The sequence below is a fragment of the Copadichromis virginalis genome, linkage group LG7 (assembly GCF_057382275.1).
Source record: "Copadichromis virginalis isolate Kocher_CV1m ecotype Utaka linkage group LG7, C_Virginalis_male_GT1.1, whole genome shotgun sequence".
Classification (NCBI taxonomy): Eukaryota; Metazoa; Chordata; class Actinopteri; order Cichliformes; family Cichlidae; genus Copadichromis; species Copadichromis virginalis.
This window is the reverse complement of record NC_140624.1, coordinates 69635754-69660092: the sequence shown is the minus strand read 5'-3', so window position 1 is coordinate 69660092 and position 24339 is coordinate 69635754. Positions and strand designations below refer to the sequence as shown.

The 24339-nt window shown below is 45.1% G+C and overlaps 1 protein-coding gene and 1 long non-coding RNA gene across 3 annotated transcripts in view; one reads left to right on the top strand and one right to left on the bottom strand.

Annotated features, from left to right (window-relative positions):
- The window catches only part of LOC146706770 (integrin alpha-11-like), a 35494-nt gene that overhangs the window by 9360 nt on the left and 1795 nt on the right, over positions 1–24339 (top strand). The window contains exons 3-27 of one of the 2 annotated variants that reach the window (XM_085464986.1): positions 3242–3351; positions 3699–3790; positions 4314–4428; positions 4504–4631; positions 4988–5136; positions 5727–5871; positions 5985–6150; positions 6335–6405; positions 9350–9494; positions 9914–10062; positions 10182–10325; positions 11758–11961; positions 12059–12189; positions 12804–12976; positions 15977–16116; positions 16203–16313; positions 19126–19211; positions 19304–19508; positions 19586–19684; positions 20340–20416; positions 23034–23117; positions 23221–23317; positions 23397–23510; positions 23912–23995; positions 24084–24194. In XM_085464986.1, coding sequence (XP_085321112.1) covers positions 3242–3351; positions 3699–3790; positions 4314–4428; positions 4504–4631; positions 4988–5136; positions 5727–5871; positions 5985–6150; positions 6335–6405; positions 9350–9494; positions 9914–10062; positions 10182–10325; positions 11758–11961; positions 12059–12189; positions 12804–12976; positions 15977–16116; positions 16203–16313; positions 19126–19211; positions 19304–19508; positions 19586–19684; positions 20340–20416; positions 23034–23117; positions 23221–23317; positions 23397–23510; positions 23912–23995; positions 24084–24194 — 3130 coding nt within the window. Of the gene's footprint in view, positions 1–3241; positions 3352–3698; positions 3791–4313; positions 4429–4503; positions 4632–4987; positions 5137–5726; positions 5872–5984; positions 6151–6334; positions 6406–9349; positions 9495–9913; positions 10063–10181; positions 10326–11757; positions 11962–12058; positions 12190–12803; positions 12977–15976; positions 16117–16202; positions 16314–19125; positions 19212–19303; positions 19509–19585; positions 19685–20339; positions 20417–23033; positions 23118–23220; positions 23318–23396; positions 23511–23908; positions 23996–24083; positions 24195–24339 lie in introns of both variants that reach the window. The other variant, XM_085464985.1, reaches the window with a different exon arrangement.
- On the bottom strand, positions 1567–18081 carry LOC146706771 (uncharacterized). Its single transcript, XR_014921630.1, has 3 exons — positions 18050–18081; positions 9267–9400; positions 1567–3857 (listed from the first exon to the last, which is right to left on the bottom strand). It is a non-coding gene; the product is annotated as an uncharacterized LOC146706771 (long non-coding RNA).

Below are 24339 nucleotides of genomic sequence, written 5' to 3'. Positions count from 1 at the left end.
TCTGTCAAACAGATGTTGTATGGATAGATCTCAGGGATGCTGCTCTGACCTGAATGCTGACCATTTCACCTTCTCTGCTGGAGGTCGGTCACACAAGAGCGAGGCTTTGGTCAGAGGTTGTCCTTTGAACGTATTCGTGTAGCAGCATAAACACGTCAGATTATTTTGGGAGAAAAGGCTGTAGGAACCCCGGAGCGTTCCTCTCCTCTGTGGACGGCTCAGCTGGAGCGCTCTCGAAGCTCAGCGTGGGTCGGTCGCAATTGTGTTAGGTCGCATTTTAATGCAGCGGGTACCCACAGGAGTGAACTGTCCACATGCAGGGTTGAGACAATAATGGATTGGATTTATATAGCGCTTTTCAAGGCACCCAAAGCGCTTTACAATGCCACTATTCATTCACTCTCACATTCACACACTGGTGGAGGCAGCTACGGTTGAGCCACAGCTGCCCTGGGGCAGACTGACAGAGGCGAGGCTGCCATATCGCGCCATCGGCCCCTCTGGCCAATGACCATGAAGAGAAGCTGTGGTCTCCTCACTAGCAGCTCCATGTTCCTCAGTGCCTCGCTCACTGCGCAGAGAGCTGCCATGAGAGTGAGGACGAGCCCGCTTTGATCATGAAGCTGTTTTCATCGTTTTAAAGTGGCTTCATTAGTTTGACTCTTCCTTTAAACGTCTCTAAGACGAATGATCCCCGATATCGATTTCGGTGGATTGTGTGAAACCTTTCAAATATGTTGAAGCAGAAACTGTTTGCTGATAAAGGTCAGCTGAGTCTGTAACATTAGAGGAAATGTCCTCATGCATCTCTTATCGACTCTATTTGTCCTGCGTGTCCTGGTTTGGATATTTATCTGGTTTTGTTTAACCGTGTGCAACACGAGTTTCACTTTTTCCTCATCATAGTCCCAAAGCGCATAAATCGCAGTGTAATCAGAGATTGGTCATCCCTGTTTCCCCTTCTTTGTTCTGCATTAATCTGATCTGCAGTCTGTGATTCCCTCGAAGTACGAGTGAGGACTGATTACTCACTCACGATTGGTTCAGGTGCTGCGTCTGCAAAACTGCAACACAATCGAGTGTCGCTCCACTTAGACAGCAGATGTGTTGCTCATCAGGTTGTTGAAAGTAACAGAGAGCAAACATCTGCCTCGGTTACATCTGTGAGAGCGACGGCTCAGAGTCGCCGCCGAAGGACCTGTGGTGACCTCAGTTACATCTGAGGTCAAACCTCCCGCTGTGCGTTTCCTCAGCCAGGATTCAAGCTGCTGTCCGTGTGTGTGTGTGTGTGTGTGTGTGTGTGTGTGTGTGTGTGTGTGTGCACCATCAGGCCGAGCTGCTACCAGAGGCTCTGACTTGCGTTCCTTCAGTAACAGCCAGCTGTAAGACATCTACTCTAATGAAGCTAAATGTGAAAGAGCAACAAAAGGTGCTGCAGGAGACGAGCAGATGCAGGCAAAAATAAAAACAAGTTCATCACAAATCCAAAATAAAATCGCAGGAACTGATTATTATTTAATTTTTTTTGTATTTAAATAATTAATTATTAAGGAAAATGAGCTTAGTATGAATCTCTACCATGCCACGTACACTTTATTTGACCACACTCGATTAAATTCAATGTTTTAAACAGTGAAAGTTTGTTACTTTTAACAAAATTTACATGTAATTAAATTATCTATGTTGGGCAGGACAGGATGTACACAGGCTGTTACCAAAATAAAACAGGAAGTGACGAATGGAGAACTCGAGGAGAAAGACAACGCTAAGAAACACAAGCGATGGCCTAAAAGTGGCATCACCAAGTAAAGATATTGGAATAAATGAACACTTGTTTTCATATAAACTGATCATAAAAGCTGTGACGTGAGGTCATCGTCATCGGGGAACGAGTGGCATCGAAAGAAGAAGAGATGCTGGAGGCATGGCTGACGCTGTCTTCCACACAGGCTGGTTTGGGCTCTTCGGCGGTGGTCAGCTGGGATGTTTGTGCAGGAACAAGGCTGAGGTCATAAAAGCAATCAAACCTGTGAGAGGAAAGCTTTGGTTGACTTGTAATCGGATTACTCCAGAAAGTCTGCAACACTGTAATTGTCTGATAGAAGATCACCACTTTTAACTCCAGCAGCGTCTACGCCGGTAGATTTATCAGGCTTCACCTTCGAGCTGTTGGTTTCGGGGAAAACATCCCGGAGATCATCAATTAAATGACAAAGAGTCCCGTAAAGCAGCAGCAGAAGAGCCCGTGCAGTTTGAAGTTTCACCGAAAGCTAAACAACATCACCTGCTCAGGAAGTGATCAGCATGGCGGGATGATGTCAGAGGCTCGGAGGCGTGCTTCTGTCTGCAGGATGTGAACCCGGGCCGCCTGCGTTCTGGGATGTGGTTTGTCAGCCCTGCTTTTCCGCCGTTTGATGTGGACAGGAGACACTTTAGCAGATTGAGGGTTAGCGCTCTGCCGCAGCAGCTCCTCTGGTATGTGAGTCAGCCCTCTTCCCAGAACCGCCACTGAGGCCACATGTGGTGGCGTTTACGCCGGTTAACACTAATGACCCGCCTGCTGAGTGTAACTGTGGCAGCAGGATCTGTGTCTAACATGACCGCTGCCACGAGGACTGACCTCTGAGGAGGGGAAGTGAAAAAGTTTCTGTACGTGCAGAAAAATGCCAAGAAGGTCTGTGATTTAAACGCAGCTCATACTGGGCCAGAACCCAACCAAGAGCACTCCAATGAAAGGATTAACAGACCACAAAACATAACGTTTTCATATCAGACACACACTGTAGGCTGTTGTAGCTCTGAGTGGAGTGGAGGCTGTGAGTGATGGTGCAGAAACCTCCTGTTCTGTCTTTCACAGCTCCTGAACGCTCGGGCTAATCCTAGCAAACCCTCCTCTTTGCTTTGAGCCTGGACAAAGACAATGACATAATGCTTCAGGTTACACACACTTAAGTTCAGTTGGTGACATAATACAGCTCGCAACTAAGGGTGTAATAATATATTTTATTTAGAATTATAAGGTCATTATATTTACCCACAAATACTTAAAAGTCATGAGCTTTGTGAGCTGTATTATAAAGTGTACGTGCAGCAGTCCAACAGCTCGGCTTTGGACATCTAACCATATAAAACCAGTCCGATACGGCGTTCGAGCCTCAAAGACGAGTCCCTCTTTTTCTAGAATTTGTGACTTTTGCATTATAAATAAAGTTTGTGATTCAAACTGTGTGCGTGGTTGCAGGTTGCTGGTTGGAGCTCCCTTTGAGTCCACGGGGAAGAAGCAGACTGGCGATGTGTACCGATGCCCGCTGGACAGCAAGAACTCTGCAAACTGCAGCCGACTCAACCTGGGTGAGCAGCAGTGCATGAATATTGATGATCAGGTGCTTTCAGGTGTGTAAACTGTCACAGAGGTCAGAGTAAAACCTGCAGGGGGAAGGTCGTGGACCTCATGGTGAAGACATTTTCACCATGGTGTCATCGCCTTGGCCTCAGGTTTCATGTCGGTTTGTTGCCACCTCAGGCTCACTGCTTTGTCGGCCCTTTAAAGTGGAAATGCTGCTGCATGTAGGAATGCTTCCGTTAGATGTTTCAGACAGCAGGAACTGCTACAGGAAGGAAGATTCAGGACTTTCACAGGAAAACACACTAAAACATTCAACTTAAAATCACAAAGCATCTGCTCTGGCTGTGATCAGGGAGACTCACTCTGAACAACGTGTCTGAGAGGAAGGACAAGATGAGGCTGGGAATGACGCTGACCTCCAACCCCAAAGACAGCAGCTTTGTGGTGAGTCCCACCGAAAGAGTTCATCACGATAAAGTCACCGCCAGAATCAAAGCTAAGGTAGAGGCCTCTAAGAACAGAGCAGAGGGAAGTGAAAACAAACAGTCACCATTGTTTTAACTGCTCAGCACTTATAGATTTTACAACATACTTGTAGTAAAAATGGTCAAAAAATGGTAAACGACTCATATTTACATAGAACTTTGAGTACTTAGTACTCTCTTACTCCAAAGCTTAGTCAACCTTTCCCTAAAGTGCTTTTCACCTAACATTTACAGTCAAGGAAACTTTAACATGCAGGCTAGAGGAGCTGAGGATCGAACCCATAACCTTCTGATTAGTAGACAACCCGCTCTACCTCCTGAGCCACTAAAAAGCACCAACAGCACAAACACCGTGCAGAGCTTCTGCTGTTGTCACTGGTTTTGTTTTATTTCATGTGTTTCTGCACGTCACACCAAGTCATTAAGCTTTGATTTTCTTCCTTCCTCTTGTGTTTGTCCACTCGGTGTGTGTGCTGCCTCAGACCTGCGGTCCGCTCTGGTCTCACGAATGTGGAAGTTCCCTGTACAGCACTGGGATCTGCTCCAGAGTCGGCCGAAACTTCAAGCTGTCCAACACCATCGCACCTGCCCTGCAGAGTAATCAGCACACTTCCATCCACCTATCCGTCCATCTGTCCATCCAGTTTCTAACGTTCCTTTACAATCTTGTAGGGTGTGAGACGTTCATGGACATTGTGATTGTTCTGGATGGTTCCAACTCCATCTACCCCTGGTATGAAGTTCAAGACTTCCTCATAAACATCCTGCACAAGTTCTACATCGGACCAGGTCAGACACAGGTTAGTTTATCTCTTGATCAGAACCAGATAAAGTGAGCATCCTGCCCTATCTGCACACAAAGACTGTAGTGCTTTTAACCCTCTGAGGTCTGAGTCATCATCAGTGCCCGGCTCTAAACCCCACACAGTCAGAATATGCAATTCTTGTTTTAATTATATTGTCGTGCCAAGTTTTTCCAGTCCGGGAACAAGGAACACCAAAACTATTCACATTTCCCCCAAAAAGTCAATTTTGACCTTCTCCGAAATGTTGGGTTACCACTGATCTTAGAGTTCATCTGTTCATAGTTTGAAGGTGACAGGTGCTGCATGAGTGGTTTATTGTTCATGTGGACAGAGCTGTATTTTGGCTGCAGGTGGGAGTCATTCAGTACGGCTCTTCGGTTGTCCACGAGTTCACACTGGATGAGTATCAGACGGTGGAGGACGTAGTGGACGCTGCCAGGCGCATCGACCAAAGAGGTGGTGAGGAAACGAGGACGGCATTGGGAATCAACGTGGCCCGGTACGACACCAAATTATGACCCCAAACAAAAATGTGCTGGGCCCACACAAACTTACCCTTAAATAGTTATTGGTCTGATACCATTACCCACCTACTCTGAGCAACCCTGAGAGTTCCAGTCATTTACTCATGTTGGGAAAATGGATTGAACCAAAGTTTCCTAGTGTATAATTTACTAAACCTACCAAAATTAAACCAGTCAGAACATTAATTACTTCCATATGGCAAAGTATAAAAGTTCTCAAACATGAACCCACAGATGAAGCATCTCCAGCATTTTTCAGCCAAAGCAAGTTTTTCTTTCCCCATCAGCTTCTGGAGGCCGTAGCTCCTGTTTCTTTTTCTTGGCCTCGTAGCTAAAGGCCAAGGATTTCCAAAAGATGTTTGAGTCTCTCTGAGACGACTACCAAGAAAAGTCCAAAGCAAGCTCTGGATGAAAACTAACAAAGTGCCTTCACAGAGGACTTAGATAGAGATAATGTTAGCAACCAAGCTACACCAGCAGGTACATTAAGCAGCTAGCTAAGATTAGCCAGAACAAGCGTTCAGAGCTTTGAATCTTCTGAACTTCATCCGATGTTCCTGTGCAGATCCGAGGCGTTCCAGCGCGGCGGCCGGCCGGGAGCTCAGAAGGTGATGATTGTGATTACAGACGGTGAATCACATGACAGTCCTCACCTGGTGCAGGCCGTCACAGACAGCGAGAGAGACAACATCACCATGTATGCCATCGCTGTGAGTCTTAGCCCCAGACCCCCCACCCCCACCCATCGAACTCTGTTTCTATTGGTTGTTTCTGGACTTACGAAGCTCTGACTAACATCCTGTTTCCTCTGCATCTCCTGCAGGTTCTGGGTTATTACAACCGCCGGGGAATCAACCCCGAAGCCTTTCTAAAGGAAATCAAGTTTATTGCCAGTGACCCTGATGAGATGCACTTCTTCAACGTGACAGATGAATCTGCGCTGAAGGACATTGTGGACGCCCTGGGAGAGAGGATTTTCTCTCTGGAAGGTCAGCTAACATTTATCCTGTTAAACTGTAGTATTTACAGAAAAGCGGAATCCATCGTACTAACGAGCATTTCACAATTAACTCTGAAAAGTGTTATCTAATGATATTCATTAAAGTGTAACAGGAGGACTGGAGGGTCTGGAGGGAAAAGTTAAGTCGTCTTTGTTGTTTGTCCGGTTTGCAGGAACCAGCAGTCAGGGTCGAGGGTTCGGTCTGCAGATGGCTCAGGCCGGTTTCTCCTCACATTTAGTCAAAGTGAGTGACTCACAGCTGCATTCTTACACAGTGGTAGTGATGTGTGATAAATGAAGCGCTTTCAAAAGCTTCCACAAATCTGTCTATGATAGGAAAATGGTTTTCCTGTTGACCCACTCTGTTACATTCAACACGCAGAGCACTGAGTGCAGAAACAGGTGCAGGTACATATTTGTCACACTGATGTGTTTCAGATCATCAAACAAATGCTAACAGTAGACAGATAACAGAGTAAATACAGCTTTTAGAGGACGAGTTCATGTTTTAAAAGAAATACGAAGTAACACACGACTTAGTGATGGGATATTTGGACGGCACATGGTTTTTATTGACTGAGAAAATCAAAGGACAAGTATTACTTTTTAAGTGATAGAAGTTTAACTTGGATAAAGCGATACAAGAATTTGTGAAGTAAAATGGAAAAGAAGATCTGTGGATTTTCCATTTTAGGATTAGATTTCAAAGATCTGTCCACTCTGGACAGAAAAAATAATAACTTCCATTAAATTACTGCTGAAAAACATCTTCATCTACTTCTTCTGCATAAAAAGGGACTTGGCAAAGTATCAATTATTCAATTTCCTCAAGTTTTCTTCACTAAAGCTGAACCCAGAAAGAAGACAGGAGCAGAGCGGCGGTTTTGCCAACAGAAACTTAAATGCTGGTATCGGTATCGTCCTCGAACATCCATCACCAGCCTGGTTCTGGTCCTGACAAATATCTAAAGCTGCAGGATGAGAAGCTTCGAGAAATATTTCTGTTGTTTCTCATCCAGGGAAAATCGTATCCCAGCGTCAGGGAGTGAAAATGTGAGGTGGAAACTGTGTGTGTGTGTAACAGAGAACAGATGGTTTTCCTGAACGTAAAGCTGCAGGCACGAACTCATTGGAGAATAGATGCAAATCTGCACACACACACACACACACACACACACACACACACACACACACACACACACACACACACACACACACACACACACACACACACACACTGACTGCACACAGACAAATATGCAAAGTGTTTCTGCTCTTAAGTTTTTGGATTAAAAAGGTAAAATGAGGTAGACTGATGAGGAAAACAGGCATCATAGCATCATCTCTGCCTGCAGGAAAACCATCCTCAGCTCAGGTTTACTCATGCAGGGCTCAGCAGCTCAGGTCCTGCAGGCGGGACACTTTGTGGCGCTGGCACTGCCAAAAATTTGGTCACTCACTGCCGTCCTCGACTTTCTGTCCCGGAGAGACGATGACTCAAAGATTTAAAAACGTTCATATCTGGACTTTACGACGGCCTGGCTGCTCACACGTGTGTTGAGACAGTTCAACTGAGTTTAAGGACGATTCAGAAACCATTTCAGTTCCAACATTGCCAGCAGGTTTTTTCATCGTGGGGTCTTCAGGTTTGCAGCTCAGAGCTCAATAAGTTTCCCTGTGTAACATCTTGTCACTTGTGAACTGTTTAGGGCCTACGTCCTCATACACGCCCTTATATGGTCTTTCTATCCAGTTCTTCTCAAGATGGAAATCATATAAAACTGCAAGGTTTCATTTAGAAAGCGACATTTCCCAGAGTTTTCTTTTCAAATAACAGTTGTTTAACGTGGCTAAAATACAACCTAACTAACCCAGGCGTTTCACCAGCCACCTGATGATGTTACTGTACTCAAGTACAGTACAGGAGTCACGAGCAGTGTTGGTCAAGTTACTTGAAAAAAGTAATCAGTAACTAATTACTGATTACTTCCCCAAAAAGGTAATCCTGTTACTTTACTGATTACTTATTTTCAAAAGTAATTAATTACTTAGTTACTTAGTTACTTTTTAAAAACACGATTTACAACCTGAGTAGGTGATAAAGTGATAGATCTTTCAGCCCAATTCTACTTTTTCTGCATAATCCATCATACAAAATGTAATCAAATGGAAAAGTCTCTTTTTAAAACTTGTTTTATTAGTTTTAATCTTTTAACTTTATGCATCAAGCAGAGATTTAATTATCTGCAACATTCTCTGACTGGAATAAATTAGTTTAACATTTAAACCTATTTTCTGCACATTCCAGCTCATAAAATAAAATATTTTTTGTGTTTACACTCAGTCTTTCAAATAGATGCAAGTAAAACACAGCAGAAAATAAATAAAGTCAAAGACTCAGCGGTCCTGTTGCTCTATTTTCACCTGTAAAGCAGGAGTGCGGTAGGTGGAGGTTTACCCTGGTGCAGGTGTGCCGCGGTCAGTGGAAGAATCCGCGAGTTTCTCTGTGAGTTTCCCATTACGTCGTAGCTACTCGGTGCTTGTTGGAAGTTTAGGGGTTTTTTCGCTGTAAAAAGAAGTTTTCTTCCCACGCACAGCGGACACTAATGTTTTTGTCACTTTTTATGGAATCAAACTCAAAGTAAGGTCAGTGCTTCCACGCTTTAAACGCTGCACGCTCATACTCTCTCTGCACTCGATATGTGATCCATTGTTGATCTGCACACAGCTGTTGTCACGAACGGCGCACTCGCTTACGTCACTGTCGTGAGACATTCTCGCAAAAAATCACGGTTTTAGTAACGCAGTAACGCAGCGTTCCTACGGGAAAGTAACGGTAATCTAATTACCGTTTTTGCAATAGTAATCCCTTACTTTACTCGTTACTTGAAAAAAGTAATCGGATTACGCGTTACTGCCCATCTCTGGTCACGAGTGACTAAAGGGCCTTTAATGGGGAAGTGCAGTGCCAAAATCAGTCAGGGCCAACTCAGACCTCCCAGATGGGACTCTGTGCTTTTCCCAAAGGTTTGGTCATTCAATGCTGTCCGATGACTCAGTAACAACTTTAATATCTGGACATACAGTCAGGGTTAGAGTGGGTACCTAGAGTTTCTAGGGTCGCCTCTGGGAGTCCTCAAACATAGTGGGTGGTAGTGCCTTCCCTTTAAATCCATGTTTTCCTTTAGGATGGTGTTCTTCTCGGAGCGGTGGGCGCCTATGACTGGAATGGTGCCGTGCTGAAAGAAAGCAAACACGGGAAAATTGTTCCACCGAAATCATCCTACCAGGATGAGTTTCCAGAGGAGCTGAAGAACCATGCAGCCTATCTGGGTAATATTGATATAAAGTGTACAACATGATATGTGATATACCAGCCTGTAGTCTGTGGGTCTTCAGAAGGAATGGTGAGCACAGGGGTTGTATAGCTGCGATACATGAGATCACTCTAAGGCTATGCCCTCTATGATGTCATACAGATTCAGTAGTAGAAATAAAACATGATAAACTGACTGTTTAGAGCAGTCTAAAGTGTGTGTTTGGCCCATTCTGGTCACATTACTAGAAACTTTAGTCAGGTTTAATGGGAACATCCCCCTTTGGAACAGGAAACATATGACAGGAAATAAGAAAATGCAGAGTCGGTCTACTTTAAGCTTTCTTACCTTGGAAGAATCCGAGGAAATAGGTCTAACAAAATGGAACGGTCAATGTGTGCAAGTCAAACGAATCAGTTTTTCATCTTCTTTCAGGCTACTCGGTGGGTTCACTCATTTCATCCCGCGGCTCTCAGCTTTATGTAGCTGGAGCTCCAAGATTCAACCACACTGGAAAGGTGATCATATTCACCCTGAAGAACAGTGGAGACCTGACCATCTGGCATGCACTGCTGGGAGAGCAGGTGTGTTTTAATCCACTGTGACCATATTTGAATGAATCAAACCTGGTGGACATTCAGGTATCTCTTCCTTGGTGTAATATCTTGTTTAGTTTCTATGGTTTATTTGTGTTTTTGTCTAGATTGGGTCATACTTTGGCTGTGAGTTGCTATCGATGGACATTGACAGTGACGGACAGACTGATGTCCTCCTGGTGGCAGCACCCATGTACTACAGCCATGGCTGGGAGAGAGGCAAGGTTTACATCTACTCTGTTACACCGCAGGTATAAAAACCACGTACTGCTACAAAGGAGCAACCAATTTCTCTGTAACTGTCATTATAGCAGAAGAAGTTGTCACAAGATGATAACCCCACACAAGAGTCATGGACAAATTATGAGACAAAAGGTCCTGTGCACAGATTGGTAAAAGTACCTCAACCCCCACTGACAGCTTTATCTGGTTTTATCTCTTCAGGCTCTCAAAAAAGAAGGCAGGCAGACTTCTTTAGGCTCAAACCTAAAGGTGTCCAGCTGTCTTCTTTTTCAAGCTCTTAAAACTAGCATGACCTGGATGACTGAGAGCCACAGAGGTTCAACTAGTGGTCAGTTTGCTGGTTTTCGTGATTATTTTGAGCTTCTCTCTCCTCCTGATTGGTTTCTGTGTCGTTTTGAATGTTTTTCACTTGTTTTAAAACGGTGAAAAAGAGTTGCAGAATTATCTGTCGCTTTGTGATTGTTTGTGTGACTGACCTTCCATCACCTAATGTGAACTATGTCTGTGAAGGTTCTCAGTCATCCAGGTCATCGTAGTCAAAGGAGCTTGCAAAGAAAAGCGTCTGGACTTCTTTAAGTTACTTGTAGACGTTTCACCTCTCATCCGAGAAGCTTCTTCAGTTCTAAGGTCAAATGGTGGAGAGTCCCAGATATAAACCTAGTGGGAGTGGGACCTCTACATTGGAGAGACCAAACAGCCACTTCACAAGCGCATGGCACAACACAGAAGAGCCACCTCCACAGGACAAGACTCAGCAGTCCATCTGCATCTAAAGGTCAAAGGTCACTCTTTCGAGGATGCCAATGTTCACATTTTGGACAGAGAGGACAGATGGTTTGAAAGAGGAGTGAAAGAAGCCATCTATGTCCACTGTGAGCGACCATCTTTGAAAAGAGGCGGGGTTTACGACACCAACTCTCTGCCATCTATAATCCAGTTTTGAGATCCCTTCCCAGACGCTTTAACGTCCACTCACATCCTGGGCCATCTGACCTCAGGAATTCGCATGATAAGGTTGCGCCAGGTTTCACAATGAACACACCCGAAACTCTGGCTGATTGGGACCCACACCCAGTTTCACACCTTGGCTCAGGCGATTAGAGGATCATCAGGGGGTCCTTTTGTCCCTCTGTGGGGGGAAACTCCCACTAGGTTTATATCTGGGACTCTCCACCATTTGACCTTAGAACTGAAGAAGCTTCTCGGATGAGAGGTGAAACGTCTTCAAGCAACTTAAAGAAGTCCAGACGCTTTTCTTTCCAAGCTCCTTTGGCCAAATGTGAACTATGACTTCAAACAAAGCCTTGTTCATGCCCCATCTGTGTGCTGTTAGGCCTGTTCAGTAATCTGTCCACGACTGGATTGAAATTACTTTTTTAAATGAAACCTTGATTAAAAAAGAACAAAACCTGAACCAAAGAATGTTTTGTTTCTGTCCAGACGTCGTTTGTCCTGCAGGGGGTGCTGGAAGTGTCTGACCACTCCCAAAACTCCCGTCTGGGCTCAGCGTTGGCTCAGGTACCTGACATGAATGGAGACGGGTTCAAAGAGCTTATTGTGGGAGCACCACTGGAGGATGACCACCAGGGGGCAGTCTACGTCTTCCATGGCAAAGACAAAACCATCCAGCTTCAGTACAGACAGGTAACCAGTCCGGATGCTAAGGGACCTTAGCTGGAAGAGATAATGCAGCATCAGAGAACCCAGAGAGTTTTAATCTTCTCTCGCTTTGCTTCTCCAGCGTCTGTCTGCGGCTGGTTTTTCTGCAGGTCTTCAGTATTTTGGCCAAAGCCTTCATGGCGTCTTGGACATCAATGCAGACGGACTTGTCGACCTCGCAGTGGGAGCGCTGGGAGCTGCTGTCATTGTCTGGTCAGAGCCTCATTCATAAACTGACAGATGATTTGACCCTGTAAGGCTGGAAAAACGAATCAAATCGGCGTTCTTTCTAAAGGCCAGCAGGGGGCGACTCCTCTGAAGTCTGGCTGTAGCAGTTTATGAGAAAATGAGCCTCCAGCTCACTTAAATACTGACCTAAACACTTGTGATGAGTTTAAGCTTTAATGACTGTGTTCAAAGCATCTTCAACACATGATGTCTGTTCAGTAAACAAGGGTCAGAAAGCAGGGGATAATTTAGGGCGTGGCTAACTTGTGTTTGACAAGTCACCTCCCAATAGGTGTTTTTTCCTTCTGAAAAACTCAGGCCCTCAGATTGAGCCTGTATGAGGTTGTTGCAGTTACAGCAACCAGACTCACGATGAGTCACCACCACCTATGAGGGATCAATGTGGTCCATAGGAAACTATAGACAGATAGACTCTTCCTATCAGATTGGAGGGCATTGCACTCACTGAGGAGTCTTTGTGAAACCAAACCCTAGTTTAAGTACATCCAGTAAAACCGAGGTATGCGGGACCTGACTCTCCACAGTTTGGAACTCCAATACGCACAAACACTCATAATAAGAATGCTTCATCCCTGCAGGTCACGTGGTGTGGTGCAGATTCAGGCTAAACTAACCTTTGAACCCGAGAAGGTCAACATCTTTAACAAGGACTGCCAGCGAGGAGGGAAGGAGGTCACCTGCATGTCCGTGATCGTCTGTCTGAGTCTGGACTTCAGGACAAAGACCAGGACGAAGACCAGGAAAGATGTTGGTAGGAGTACACAAACATGTCTGCTTATTCACCTGCGTGGGATCTGATCACCACACTGAAAGGTCCTGCCTCAGGTTCAGGCACGTTTTCCTCAGAAATGACATTTAAATCAATCTCAAATGAGCTTTTGAATCAAATCAAAAAACTGGATCCACACATAGAGTTCAAAGATCCAGAAACATTATTATCACTTTGACACCTCTGATTGAAGGAGAGGTCAGAGGTCAAATGTGACATATTTCAAATGCAGTGGTACTTTCTATATGTTGACAACACACAGCACAGTTGTAATGATTATAGTTTCTAAGTTCTGAGGATTTTTGTTAACTTTCCACTGACAAATCATGAAGGCGACCTTGAAGATCTCGGTGGATGGAAGTCAAAGTTTAATGGATTGTTGACATGACCCCGCTCTACACCTCGACACCACTAGTTCCCTCACCGGAGGTAACTATGGTGCATCATCTTATCTCTGGAACCTGGCCCAGAGGAGACGCAGCACCCATCTGAGAGGAAAATGTACATCCTAGGACTTGTGCCTAGAGACCTGAGCCTAGCAGCAAAGCTGGACGAGGTCCAGGGGTGAAGGAGAAGATGACTTTGAACGGGAGGTTGGCGTGATTCTGTCTTTAGTGTTTGTTATGAGTTACAAATCGCTTCCTTCTGTTTTTACATTTGGCAGCATTCACACTTTCCTGGAAATGAGGTCGGCCGCTAACAAAAGCCAAATTTGTGTCCGAAGGAAAAAGGTAGCAGCTAATCTGCTGTTGTGATGTCACAGTATGAGATCATCCTGGAATAGCTCATCCAGTCTCTCTCTGAACCGGCCGAGTTTACGTGTCATTCAAAAGAAGAGAAATATGAATTCTTCTTCTTCTGCTAACAGCTGTGCAGTGTTGCAGCTGAGTGGACGCAGCTGTTTTCTGTCTGTGTGGAGGGAAGCTTGTCGTGGTCGCAGAGGCCCACGCTGTTGTCGTGTCTCTGTGTAACCAGCTCCAGATGTTTGGGCCGGCTGCATGGAAACCTCCCTAACATGCTAACGCCAGCCAGCTGTTTAACTGTGTCGCTGCTTCTCTCTCCGTCACCTCAGACCTTCTTCACGTCTCCCTCTCCTCGAGCTCCTTATTGCCCACCCGCCTCCCTAAGCGTCCAGCCTGGATTGGACGTTTACAGAAACACGAACACGAGCGTGGCTCAACAGATCGAAGATCTGAGCCACAGGCTGAACCTCTGTTTGATTGGACCAAATATCGACCCGTTTTTGTCAGTGTGGACGTGGCGTTTCTGACACCAGCTGAGCAGCAGCTTACCTCGGCTCTCCGTGCTCTCATAAATCAAACTCAGTTGTTAAACAGATGAACACGAGCTCTGCAGTTACACTGTAGGCTGCTGCATCCAGCAACTAATAAGGACGCAGGAAATGCGTCACTTCATTACTGTAGATCAAGCACTAAGAAGTAGTTGCTGTATTTTACGCGTGCGTTGCTATTATGAAAGTTTCTAAAGGCTCTCAGACTGAAGAACAGTTTGGCTGCATGCCGTTTCAGACATTAGCTGCACACGGAGATGAAGAACACACACCGGCAACGTGTTTGTGAAAGCTCACGAAGGTCCAGATAACGGACTGACACCAGCTGCATTGTCAACATATTTATTTATTAGGATCTGCTTTAGTTTAGCCTGAAAGCACGACGAGTCCCGGACATAAAAACAAACATCAGCACAGCACTGAAACTTCAGTAATACAACCACATCCGAGTTCAACCTTCACAGGTATTGTTTTGATGACTTAATGAAGAACCTGAATCAGACCCAGGATCAGGGAGAGGCAGCTACCTGCTAGTTTGCAGGATCCAGATTCTTACTCTGGATGGCATTACCTTGGCCTCCAGTAACGCTGTGAGGAACCTTGGAGTCATTTTTGACCAGGACATGTCCTTCAACGCACATATTAAACAAATATGTAAGACTGCTTTCTTCCATTTGTGCAACATCTCTAAAGTTAGAAATATCCTGTCTCAGAGTGACGCTGAAAAACTAGTTCATGCATTTATTACTTCCAGGCTGGACGACTGTGATTCATTATTATCAGGAAGTCCTAAAAACTCCCTGAAAAGCCTTCAGCTGATCCAAAATGCTGCAGCAAGAGTCCTGACAGGGACTAGAAAGAGAGCAGATTTCTCCTGTTTTGGCTTCCTGTTAAATCCAGAATTCAAAATCCTGCTCCTCACATACAAGGTCTTAAATAATCAGGCCCCACCTTATCTTAATGACCTTGTAGTACCATATCACCCTATTAGAGCACTTCGCTCTCGCTCTGCAGGCCTACTTGTTGTTCCTAGAGTATTTAAAAGTAGAATGGGAGGCAGAGCCTTCAGTTTTCAGGCCCCTCTTCTGTGGAACCAGCTTCCAGTTTGGATTCAGGAGACAGACACTATCTCTACTTTTAAGATTAGGCTTCAAACTTTCCTTTTTGCTAAAGCATATAGTTAGGGCTGGACCAGGTGACCCCCTCTTGTCCCTCCCAATGTGTTTATATTACACAATTTCTTTTATTTTTCATGGTCACTATGTGTTCTCTTCTGCCCCTCCCTAATCTTGAGTTCTCCCTCCCCAGTGTTGCTAAGTGGTGACCATTGATAAGCATCTGACTGTTGTGGTTTTCTCCCTAACACTGTAGGTTCTTTACTTTCATATAAAGTACCTTTGAGGCGACTGCTGAATGAATATTACAGTGTACAGTTCCCTCTTTACAGGAAGCTGTAAAGCTGGTACTTGATTATGTTGTGAAACAATAGTCGGTGGACTTGTTTCTAATTTATTCCAAAACATTTTTGGAAGCATAAGTGGAGCAGTTCGGACTAACGACTACAAAAGATGACATCACTTCCTTTCATATCCTCTGAAGGACCTGTAAAAGTCTGCTTGTATTTACAGTCTCATTGTGCCACATTAAGCCTCTGTTTCAGCTCACATTTTCCTTCTCCTCCTCCTCTTCAGCGGTCTGGTACAGTCTGCTGTTGGATGAGAGGCGTTTCCCTCCCCGGGCAGTGCTGGACGAATCGGATCGACAGCAGCCCCGAAGTTTGTTTCTCCAGACAGGAAGTCAGATATGCAAACGCCTTGGCTTCTCCGTCCAGGTCAGAAACAGCCCGGGCACAATCACGGTCAAATGATTCCCATTATGTGTGAGTCCTTAAACACGAAAATGTAATACGACAAACAGGAGACGACAGATTACGGGCGTCCCATAGTTGTCGTCCTGGAGACAGGATTGCAGAACCCAGACGAGGGGCCGGTGTTGGACCCGGACTGGCAGAGCACCCAAAGAACCGAGGTGAGAGCTTCGAACACGGGTTTGAACTGCCTGATTAGCTTCAGAGCAGAGAAATTTTTTTTGCACAGGACACTTTTTATAAAGTGAAAAAAGGTAAGAAAGAAGTTGTTGTTCAGAGCAGACCAGAGTCAGCTTCTCTGAGATGTATTTTCTGATGGGAAGATGATAATCTGAAAGCTTTGGATTTACTGGTCAATCTTAAACCCGCCCTTGTGGTCACGATCTGGGTAACAGCCTGAAGTATGAGGTCAGCTCCTCTGAGTTTCCTCTGAAAGGTGAAGAGGTCAGACATCCTGACGGAGCTCGAAGTTGGCTCCAACTTTATGTCAAGAAGAGCCAGTTCAGGGACGTTGGGCAACTAATCAGGCTCTTCCCTGGAGGGCGGGGTACACTTAGAATTGCTATATATATATATTAGGGGTGCAACGATACACAAAATTCACGGTTCGGTTCGGTTCGATACTTTGGTGTCACGGTTCGATATTTTTTCGATACAAAAAAATGTTCATGCATTTTTAATTTGTCATTTATTAAAATTATAAATATATATTTTAACTCAAAAGTACAGTTTTTAAATTTAACCCTAACCCTTGTGCGTGTTTTTTATTTTGACAGCGAATGCGCACCTGCGGACCACTTATGTGCAGCCCTGGTTATTTAGCTCGTCATATTGCAGCCACAGAAATAATTTTGTCCATGAAACCATAAAGCTGCACTTTCTTTTTGCCTTATAGTCTGATTTGTCATAACTTCTCCGTTTTGTGGTAAGCTTTTCTTTGGCTGTCACTTCTTCACCCTGACCTGTCTTATTTGGCTCAGCAGAACTAAAATATATATCCTGCTGCTTTTACACACGCACTCACATAAGCTCAGCGATTCTCTGCGCGATCAACCTCTCACATGTTTAAGCTGCAGGAGATTTCACTTGTCATGTTTGCATAGTAAGCTAACGATTAATAAGACGATGTCAGAGGAATTGGTGCACAAATTATCATCACTCACAGATCAGTGCTGTCGCTCTCTATACACAGTTCGCACGATTGCAAAGTGAAAGCAAAAAAACAAGCGCAAATTCAAACGCGACTTCAATATGTCACATATTGACAGTGGCTCACCGATGCCAATGACATAATTACCCAGCTACATTTCTGAAAGAATGCAAAAGCATTGACATATATTTTTCCTACAATAGCCCGACGGGCAGGGAAGAGATAGATTTTGGTAGCCCGACTGAAAAAATCGCTAGCTCCGGGACGTCGGGCTAGCGATTTTGCGAGCCCTGTATCTGATTGAGGAATCACTCATCTTTGGAAAAGAGAGTTTATTACAGAGAAATGGCTCTTTCCAAAATAAAAGCTATACTATCCGCTTCTTCTGGGCTATATTCTCAGCAGCATAAGGAGAATCATGTGCTAACAGCTGTCTAAATGACTCGGCTAAAGTTAGTAGCATGCTTGTTGTTTTTGTCTTTGCACTAGGATGATGTCGGTGTAAATGTGCAGTCATATTCGTTGTGTTCCCACTAGTGCTTTCAGGTTAATCTCGTTGAAATGACCTTAACGCCACAACACGGCAAATCTCCGTTAACGAGCTACCGCCGATCGCCCCGTGCATGGGGCTAGACGGCCAACACGTTAACGAGCTAACTGCGCTAACACACTAGCTCCCACCCATGTAATTGAGCATTGCGTGGCACATCCAACATACTGTTTTACTTCAGTCCATGACTCGCTTACCTTCAGGGTCATACGTCACATGAAAACCAAAATAATTCCAAACGCCAGATCTGAATGAGGGTGGGGGAGGTCCATGTTGCAAGGAGAGCTTAACTTCTGTCTCGCTAGCTTGCCCTGCGCTCTTCCTTCTGATGATGCTGTCTGTGTTGAGCGCTCAGTGGATCTGCGCTCGACAGTGCAGCCTAGGCGGAGTAGTCGAACACAGATCCACTGAGCGCTCAACACAGACAGCATCGTCAGAAGGAAAGTTGATAAAATAAATTACAAATGTTGTATTGTTCGATACATATGCGTACCGAACCGAAAGCACTGTATCGAACGGTTCAATATCGATACGAATATCGTTGCACCCCTAATATATATATATATATATATATATATATATATATATATATATATATATATATATATATATATATATATATATATATATATATATATATATATATATATACACATATGTATACATACACACACACACATACATACGGTAGCTTGCAAAAGTATTCAGCCTTGCAAAAGTATGCGTAATTATTCAATAACTTTATCCCTGACCTGTCTGGTGTCTAAATCCAATCCAGAATCTGTGGCAAGATCTGAAAACTGCTGTTCACAAACGCTGTCCGTCTAATCTGACTGAGCTGGAGCTGTTTTGCAAAGAAGAATGGGCAAAGATTTCAGTCTGTAGATGTGCAAAGCTGGTAGAGACAGACCCTAAAAGACTGGCAGCTGGAACTGCAGCAAAAGCTGGTTCTACAAAGTATTGACTCAGGGGGCTGAATAATTACACACACCCCACTTTGCAGTTATTTATTTGTAAAAAATGTTTGCAATCATGTATGATTTTTGTTCCACTTCTCACGTGTGCACCACTTTGTGTTGGTCTTTCACCTGGAATTCCAATAAAACTGATTCATGTTTGTGGCTGTAATGTGACAAAATGTGGGAAAGTTCAAGGGGGCCGAATACTTTTGTAAGCCTGTCGTCTGTACTGGAAGTATCTCAGAATTCTCCCTTCAGTGTTTATGTCCTGCAACAAATGGATAAATGCGTTAATCATCTTTTTTCCCCTGTAGATTCACTTCTGGAACGGATGTGAGCAGGAAGACACCTGCGTTCCTGACCTCATCCTCCATAGTCACACGGACCTGATGAGTGCTCAGTGAGTAACCCGGTCTCCACTAAACTAATCCCTCACGTCTATCCGTGTAAATTATTAAGAGACTGGTAATTATTTCTTTGGTTCACCTGTAGGCAGTTCTGCAGGTCAAACCGATGGGCTGCCAGCTCCATCTGCAGCCACCAGGGGGCGCCTGAGAGGCAGCCGTTTGTCGTGGAGTCCGAGCGAAGGAGGATGGTGGTGTTCGCCCGACTGGAGAACCAGGGAGAGAACGCATACGGAGCTGCCATCCACATCTCCACCTCCTCCAACCTGATCTTCTCCAGCCTCTTAGTGAAGGTACTCAAACTTTCTTTTCTCATCCTAAAAAGGTCAAAGTGCATGCTGGATTCATGTTATGCCGCCTCTTCCCTCAGGACCAATCAGATATCCAGATTGAGTGCTCCTCTGAGGACAGACTGGCAACCCAGAGGATCTGCAACATCAGCGTGCCATTCATGAAGTCGCTGTCTCAGGTAGGGCAGAGCTATTTTCATTCAAATTATGATTTTGGGATGAAAAAAGGATCGACCACCTGCAGTTTCCTCATTGGTTATTATTGTTGCCCTGATACAACAGCCCTTTGTTTAGGGTGATGGAGCTTCTTCTTCCTCCTAAATATGTGGACAGGTTTGAACATCACAGATAAACAGGTTATTAGCTCATCATACCGCTGTTATACAGCCAGACTAATAACAGTGATTAAACTGGGCAGAAATATGCTGCCAATGATAGCTGCTGACTAAAATCCTTCATTACCTTAACGAGTGTCCCTGTAAACATGACCGTGATCCCCACCCCTCACTGTGAGGCCCCTCAGGGCTGCTGTGTGAATAAGACTGTGCTGGAGATTATTTCCAGCTTCCTGTTAAAAAGGCTCCGGCTGCTGGTTGGGGGGAGAACACAGCCGGAGGGAAAACGGGTTCAGCCGCAGACGACGACAGGCTGCAGTGGAAAATAAAATAAATAAAAAACAGAAAACAAAGAAGCTTCACACGATGATGTGATGGAGCAGACATTTAACATTCTGACTAAAATGTTCTAATTAAGGATGTTAGGCCAGGAGAAGGAGACGATTAAATGCTTTTGATCCTGAGAGGATGAATTTGCACCTGCTTCTTTCCTGTCCAGGTAACTTTCAATGTGGAGTTTGAGTTCAGCCGCTACATCTTCCTGGATTACGTACATGTGGTCATGGTAACTACCAGGTAAGACAACTGAACATGTGTAACGTGATGTCACAGAAGTAAATCACGATTATTATTTTCTGTCCTCTGACGAGATTTTATACAACAATATTAAGGAGAACAAAAACTCCATCCTGTGATTCACAGGGTAGGATCGGGGCGATCGGGGTAGGATCGGGGCGATCGGGGTAGGATCGGGGTAGGATCGGGGCGATCGGGGTAGGATCGGGGCGATCGGGGTAGGATCGGGGTAGGATCAGGGCGATCGGGGTAGGATCAGGGCGTTCGGGGTAGGATCAGGGCGATCGGGGTAGGATCGGGGTAGGATCGGGGTAGGATCAGGGTGATCGGGGTAGGATCAGGGCAATCAGGGTGATCGGGGCGACCGGGGTAGGATCGGGGTGATCGGGGCGATTGGGGTGATTGGGGCGATCGGGGTAGGATTGGGGCGATCGGGGTAGGATCAGGGTTATCGGGGTAGGATTGGGGTGATCGGGGTGATCGGGGTAGGATTGGGGCGATCGGGGTAGGATCAGGGTTATCGGGGTAGGATCAGGGCGATCGGGGTGATTGGGGCGATCGGGGTAGGATGAGCTGTTTGACCTCAGAGAGGTAAACTTAGTGGTACCGCTGTGTTCTGGGACCTCCTTGTGTCATGAGTCGCTGTGCGGCAGGAAGGAGTTGGACCCAAAATGCAGGCACTCAGGCACGAGGTTTAAACACGAAGAACTCGGCTTTATTTGCTGGCAGGAAAAAGTCATACAAAAGTAAACTAAACCCACAGAGAGACACAGGGAGATCCACACAGCATGAGGGACAACGCGACACTGACTCAGAGAAACACAGGGTTTAAATACACTGGGAAGTAACGAGGGGAATGAGACACAGAAGGAGGGCACAGCTGGGAGAAATCAGGACTGACGAGACAAGCAAAGCAGGACACATTCACATAAGACACGGACCTTCAAAGTAAAACAGGAAGTATGACACAGAGACGCGAACTTGACACGGTGGAGACAGCAACTAAGAAACACAGAGACATAAACCATAATGCAGAGGACTCTAAGAACCGAAAGCCACAGAGGGAAACTCAAACATGCAGACAGAACAGAGGGGACACAGAGACACATGAAGGGCAGGGGATCGAAACTAGAAACCATAGAATAACTCACACAAGTACGATAATACAAACATCACAAAGAACTAAACATGCTGGGTCAGGAGACCCAGGACCCTGACACCTTGACGTCCGTTGGGGAGAACATCATGAAGAATAGATATGAAATGAGACAGCTGGAGTGGAGGTGGGTTGCAGAGAGGCTGACAGCAGCAGCAGGTGAAAGCAGCCTAAAATATGATTATCAGGGTCCTGAGTAGGAATGTGCGAACCAAATGAGAAGCATGTGGAACACTGGGAATCACTGGAAAGCTGCAGGGAAGCAGTTGCTGACGGAATCAGCTCATCGGGAACAGGTGAGATGAAGAGTGTACATCTGAACCTGACGAGGACAGGCAGACACAGAAAACTGACAACCTAAATATAGCAGGAGAAATGTTTGAGCAGTATATTTTTAACTGACTTGTTATTGTAATGAGTCTTTATCGTATTTATTGTAACATTTATTATATGATATTTTATATAATATTTTATTATATTAATACTATTCTGATTAGGTCGTATTTTAACCGTAGCACAGAGATGTAAGTAACTAGCTAGTTCTTCGTGGTCAATGACAAATAATTATTTAATCCCTGATCCAGTTTCATAAAACATCAGCTGGGAATCTGTGCCGTGTTTATTAAAGAGGAAAGAATGAGGTTATGTGAGTTTTCTGTCCTGACTGCTGCAGGATTAGATTAAAAGTTATGGATGGATTTGCATGAAAGTGTTCCCAGAGGTAGCGAAGTGATTAACTTTTGGAGTCGATTAACATCTGGATCTGGATCCAGGAATTTCCAGAAGGATCATTTATGGCTGCGAGACAGGAGAACATTAGAAACTTCGACAGGAGACCAGGTGAATTCCTACCTGAGCGTGTGTGATGGTGTTTTGGTGATTACTCACAGATGAATCCAGATCCAGGGACTCAGGTATCGCTGTTCAGCTTCATGAAGCAGAAGAAACAACCAGAAAACAGATGATATGATTTAAAGACGGAAACAGTAAAAAAGACGATAAAAACTTGATTTTAAGAAACCCAGTCCATACAGGTTTGGTTTCTAAATGTTTTGTTTAAAGGAGGAAAGAGGAAGTTTGCTCCAAATAAAAGAATCGCTTCCTGTGGGAGGTTTGACTGTGATGGCGAAGGCTCGATGATTGGTGCGACCAAAGAAACACCTGGATGCATCTGATTGGTCAGATGGAGCCAGATGTATGTCATAATTTATGGACACGTGGTGGGACGAGCGCGATTCTCTCCTGCTCATCTTGGACAAAGTTTAAACCTTTCATTTATTTTGGTGGTAACACAGCCTGGAGTGTTTGGTTGAGTATTTGTAAGTAAATATAAATAAAATACTTTGAATTATTTGTAATCACAGATTAATTATGCCCTTCGCCGTGGGCTGTATTGTAAAGTGTTACGTTGAACTTTCAAGCTTTCGTCCTTTTAAGCGTGCTTATCTGTGTGTTACTCAGTGAGGGGGACGAGGGTTACCCGGACGACAACACCAATGACATCTTTCTCCCCCTGAAATACCAAACCGAGCTCCTCTTCACCAGGTGGCTGAAGCTTTTGAGCTTTTTGTGATTTGAAAGTTTAAAAAGTTGCATCTGCGCATTCAGAAGAGTTCACGTGTGTCTGCTTTCTTCCTTCTCTGGACAGAGACCCTCCTCGTTTTGTAATCAGAGCTGACTCCTCCTCCTCTTCGTCCTGGGACCAATCAGACAGCAGCTCTCACACCTTCAACCTCTCCTATTACGTGAGTGAAACAAACTGTGTGCATGTTTGCAGATGTTTGCTCATAAAGACGTTCTGATGCGGTTCTCCCGTGTGTGCAGATCCAGAACCTGGGCCTGTTCTCGGTGCAGGGCGTCCTGTTCGGGGCTGATGTCTGGGCTGTGACCATGAGAGGAAACCAGCTGCTGAACATTACGGACGTCAGCATCGAACAGGTGACGCTGGAAATCTTTGTGCTGTGGTTATCTCTGTTCACCGACGCTGCAGGAACAGATGGCTCGCTTGAATGAGCCTTCCCTGTACTTTCAGGTTTTACCCTTAATGAAGGATTAAATCGATTTAAAATGAAACTCCCGCCTTTGTTGCTGCAAAGCCCTCAGCTTTCACTGTACAGGCATCACTTATTCACTAAACTGTGAGGAGCGTGAGTGACAGCAGCGCCACCTGCCTGTCACATATCTACTGCAAACGGAGGGTTTCTCTTTTTCTGTCCTGTCGCCGTGTTTCTGACTTACTGTGCTCAGCTGCTTTTTTAATGTTTTGGCCCAGATTGGCGAAGCAGCAATCAAAGCTAGAGGTTACCATTATAACGGAGTCCTCCTCTTCCTCCCAGCAGGCAGCGGGATCCCGCTGCACGCTGCCTCACGTTAGAATGAGCAGTCCTGTCACACCTGAGGATCTGACTCACCTGTCACAGCTGGTAAGGCTGAAGGAGCCTGTTAGAGTCAGGATAACAGTGGAGTTAAACAACAGTGTTTCCCAGAGTGTGTGTGTGTGTGTGTGCGCAGAACCACAGTAACAGCGCGAACATGGAGGTCCGGTGCCAACTGAACCTCCCGCCCTCCCGAGAGGTGAAGGTGACGCTCACAGGAAGCCTTCAGCTCGCTGCTCTGCTCGCCGTGAGTTCCTCCCATCTGTCGTTTTCATAAAGCTCAGGAAACAGGAAGTCCATCAAATTCCCGACTAACCAGAAACAGGCTCAGTTTAGTGAAACTCAGATTAGCCGCAGGAGAAAGCACAGGTGGCGCTCACTACCTGTTTAAC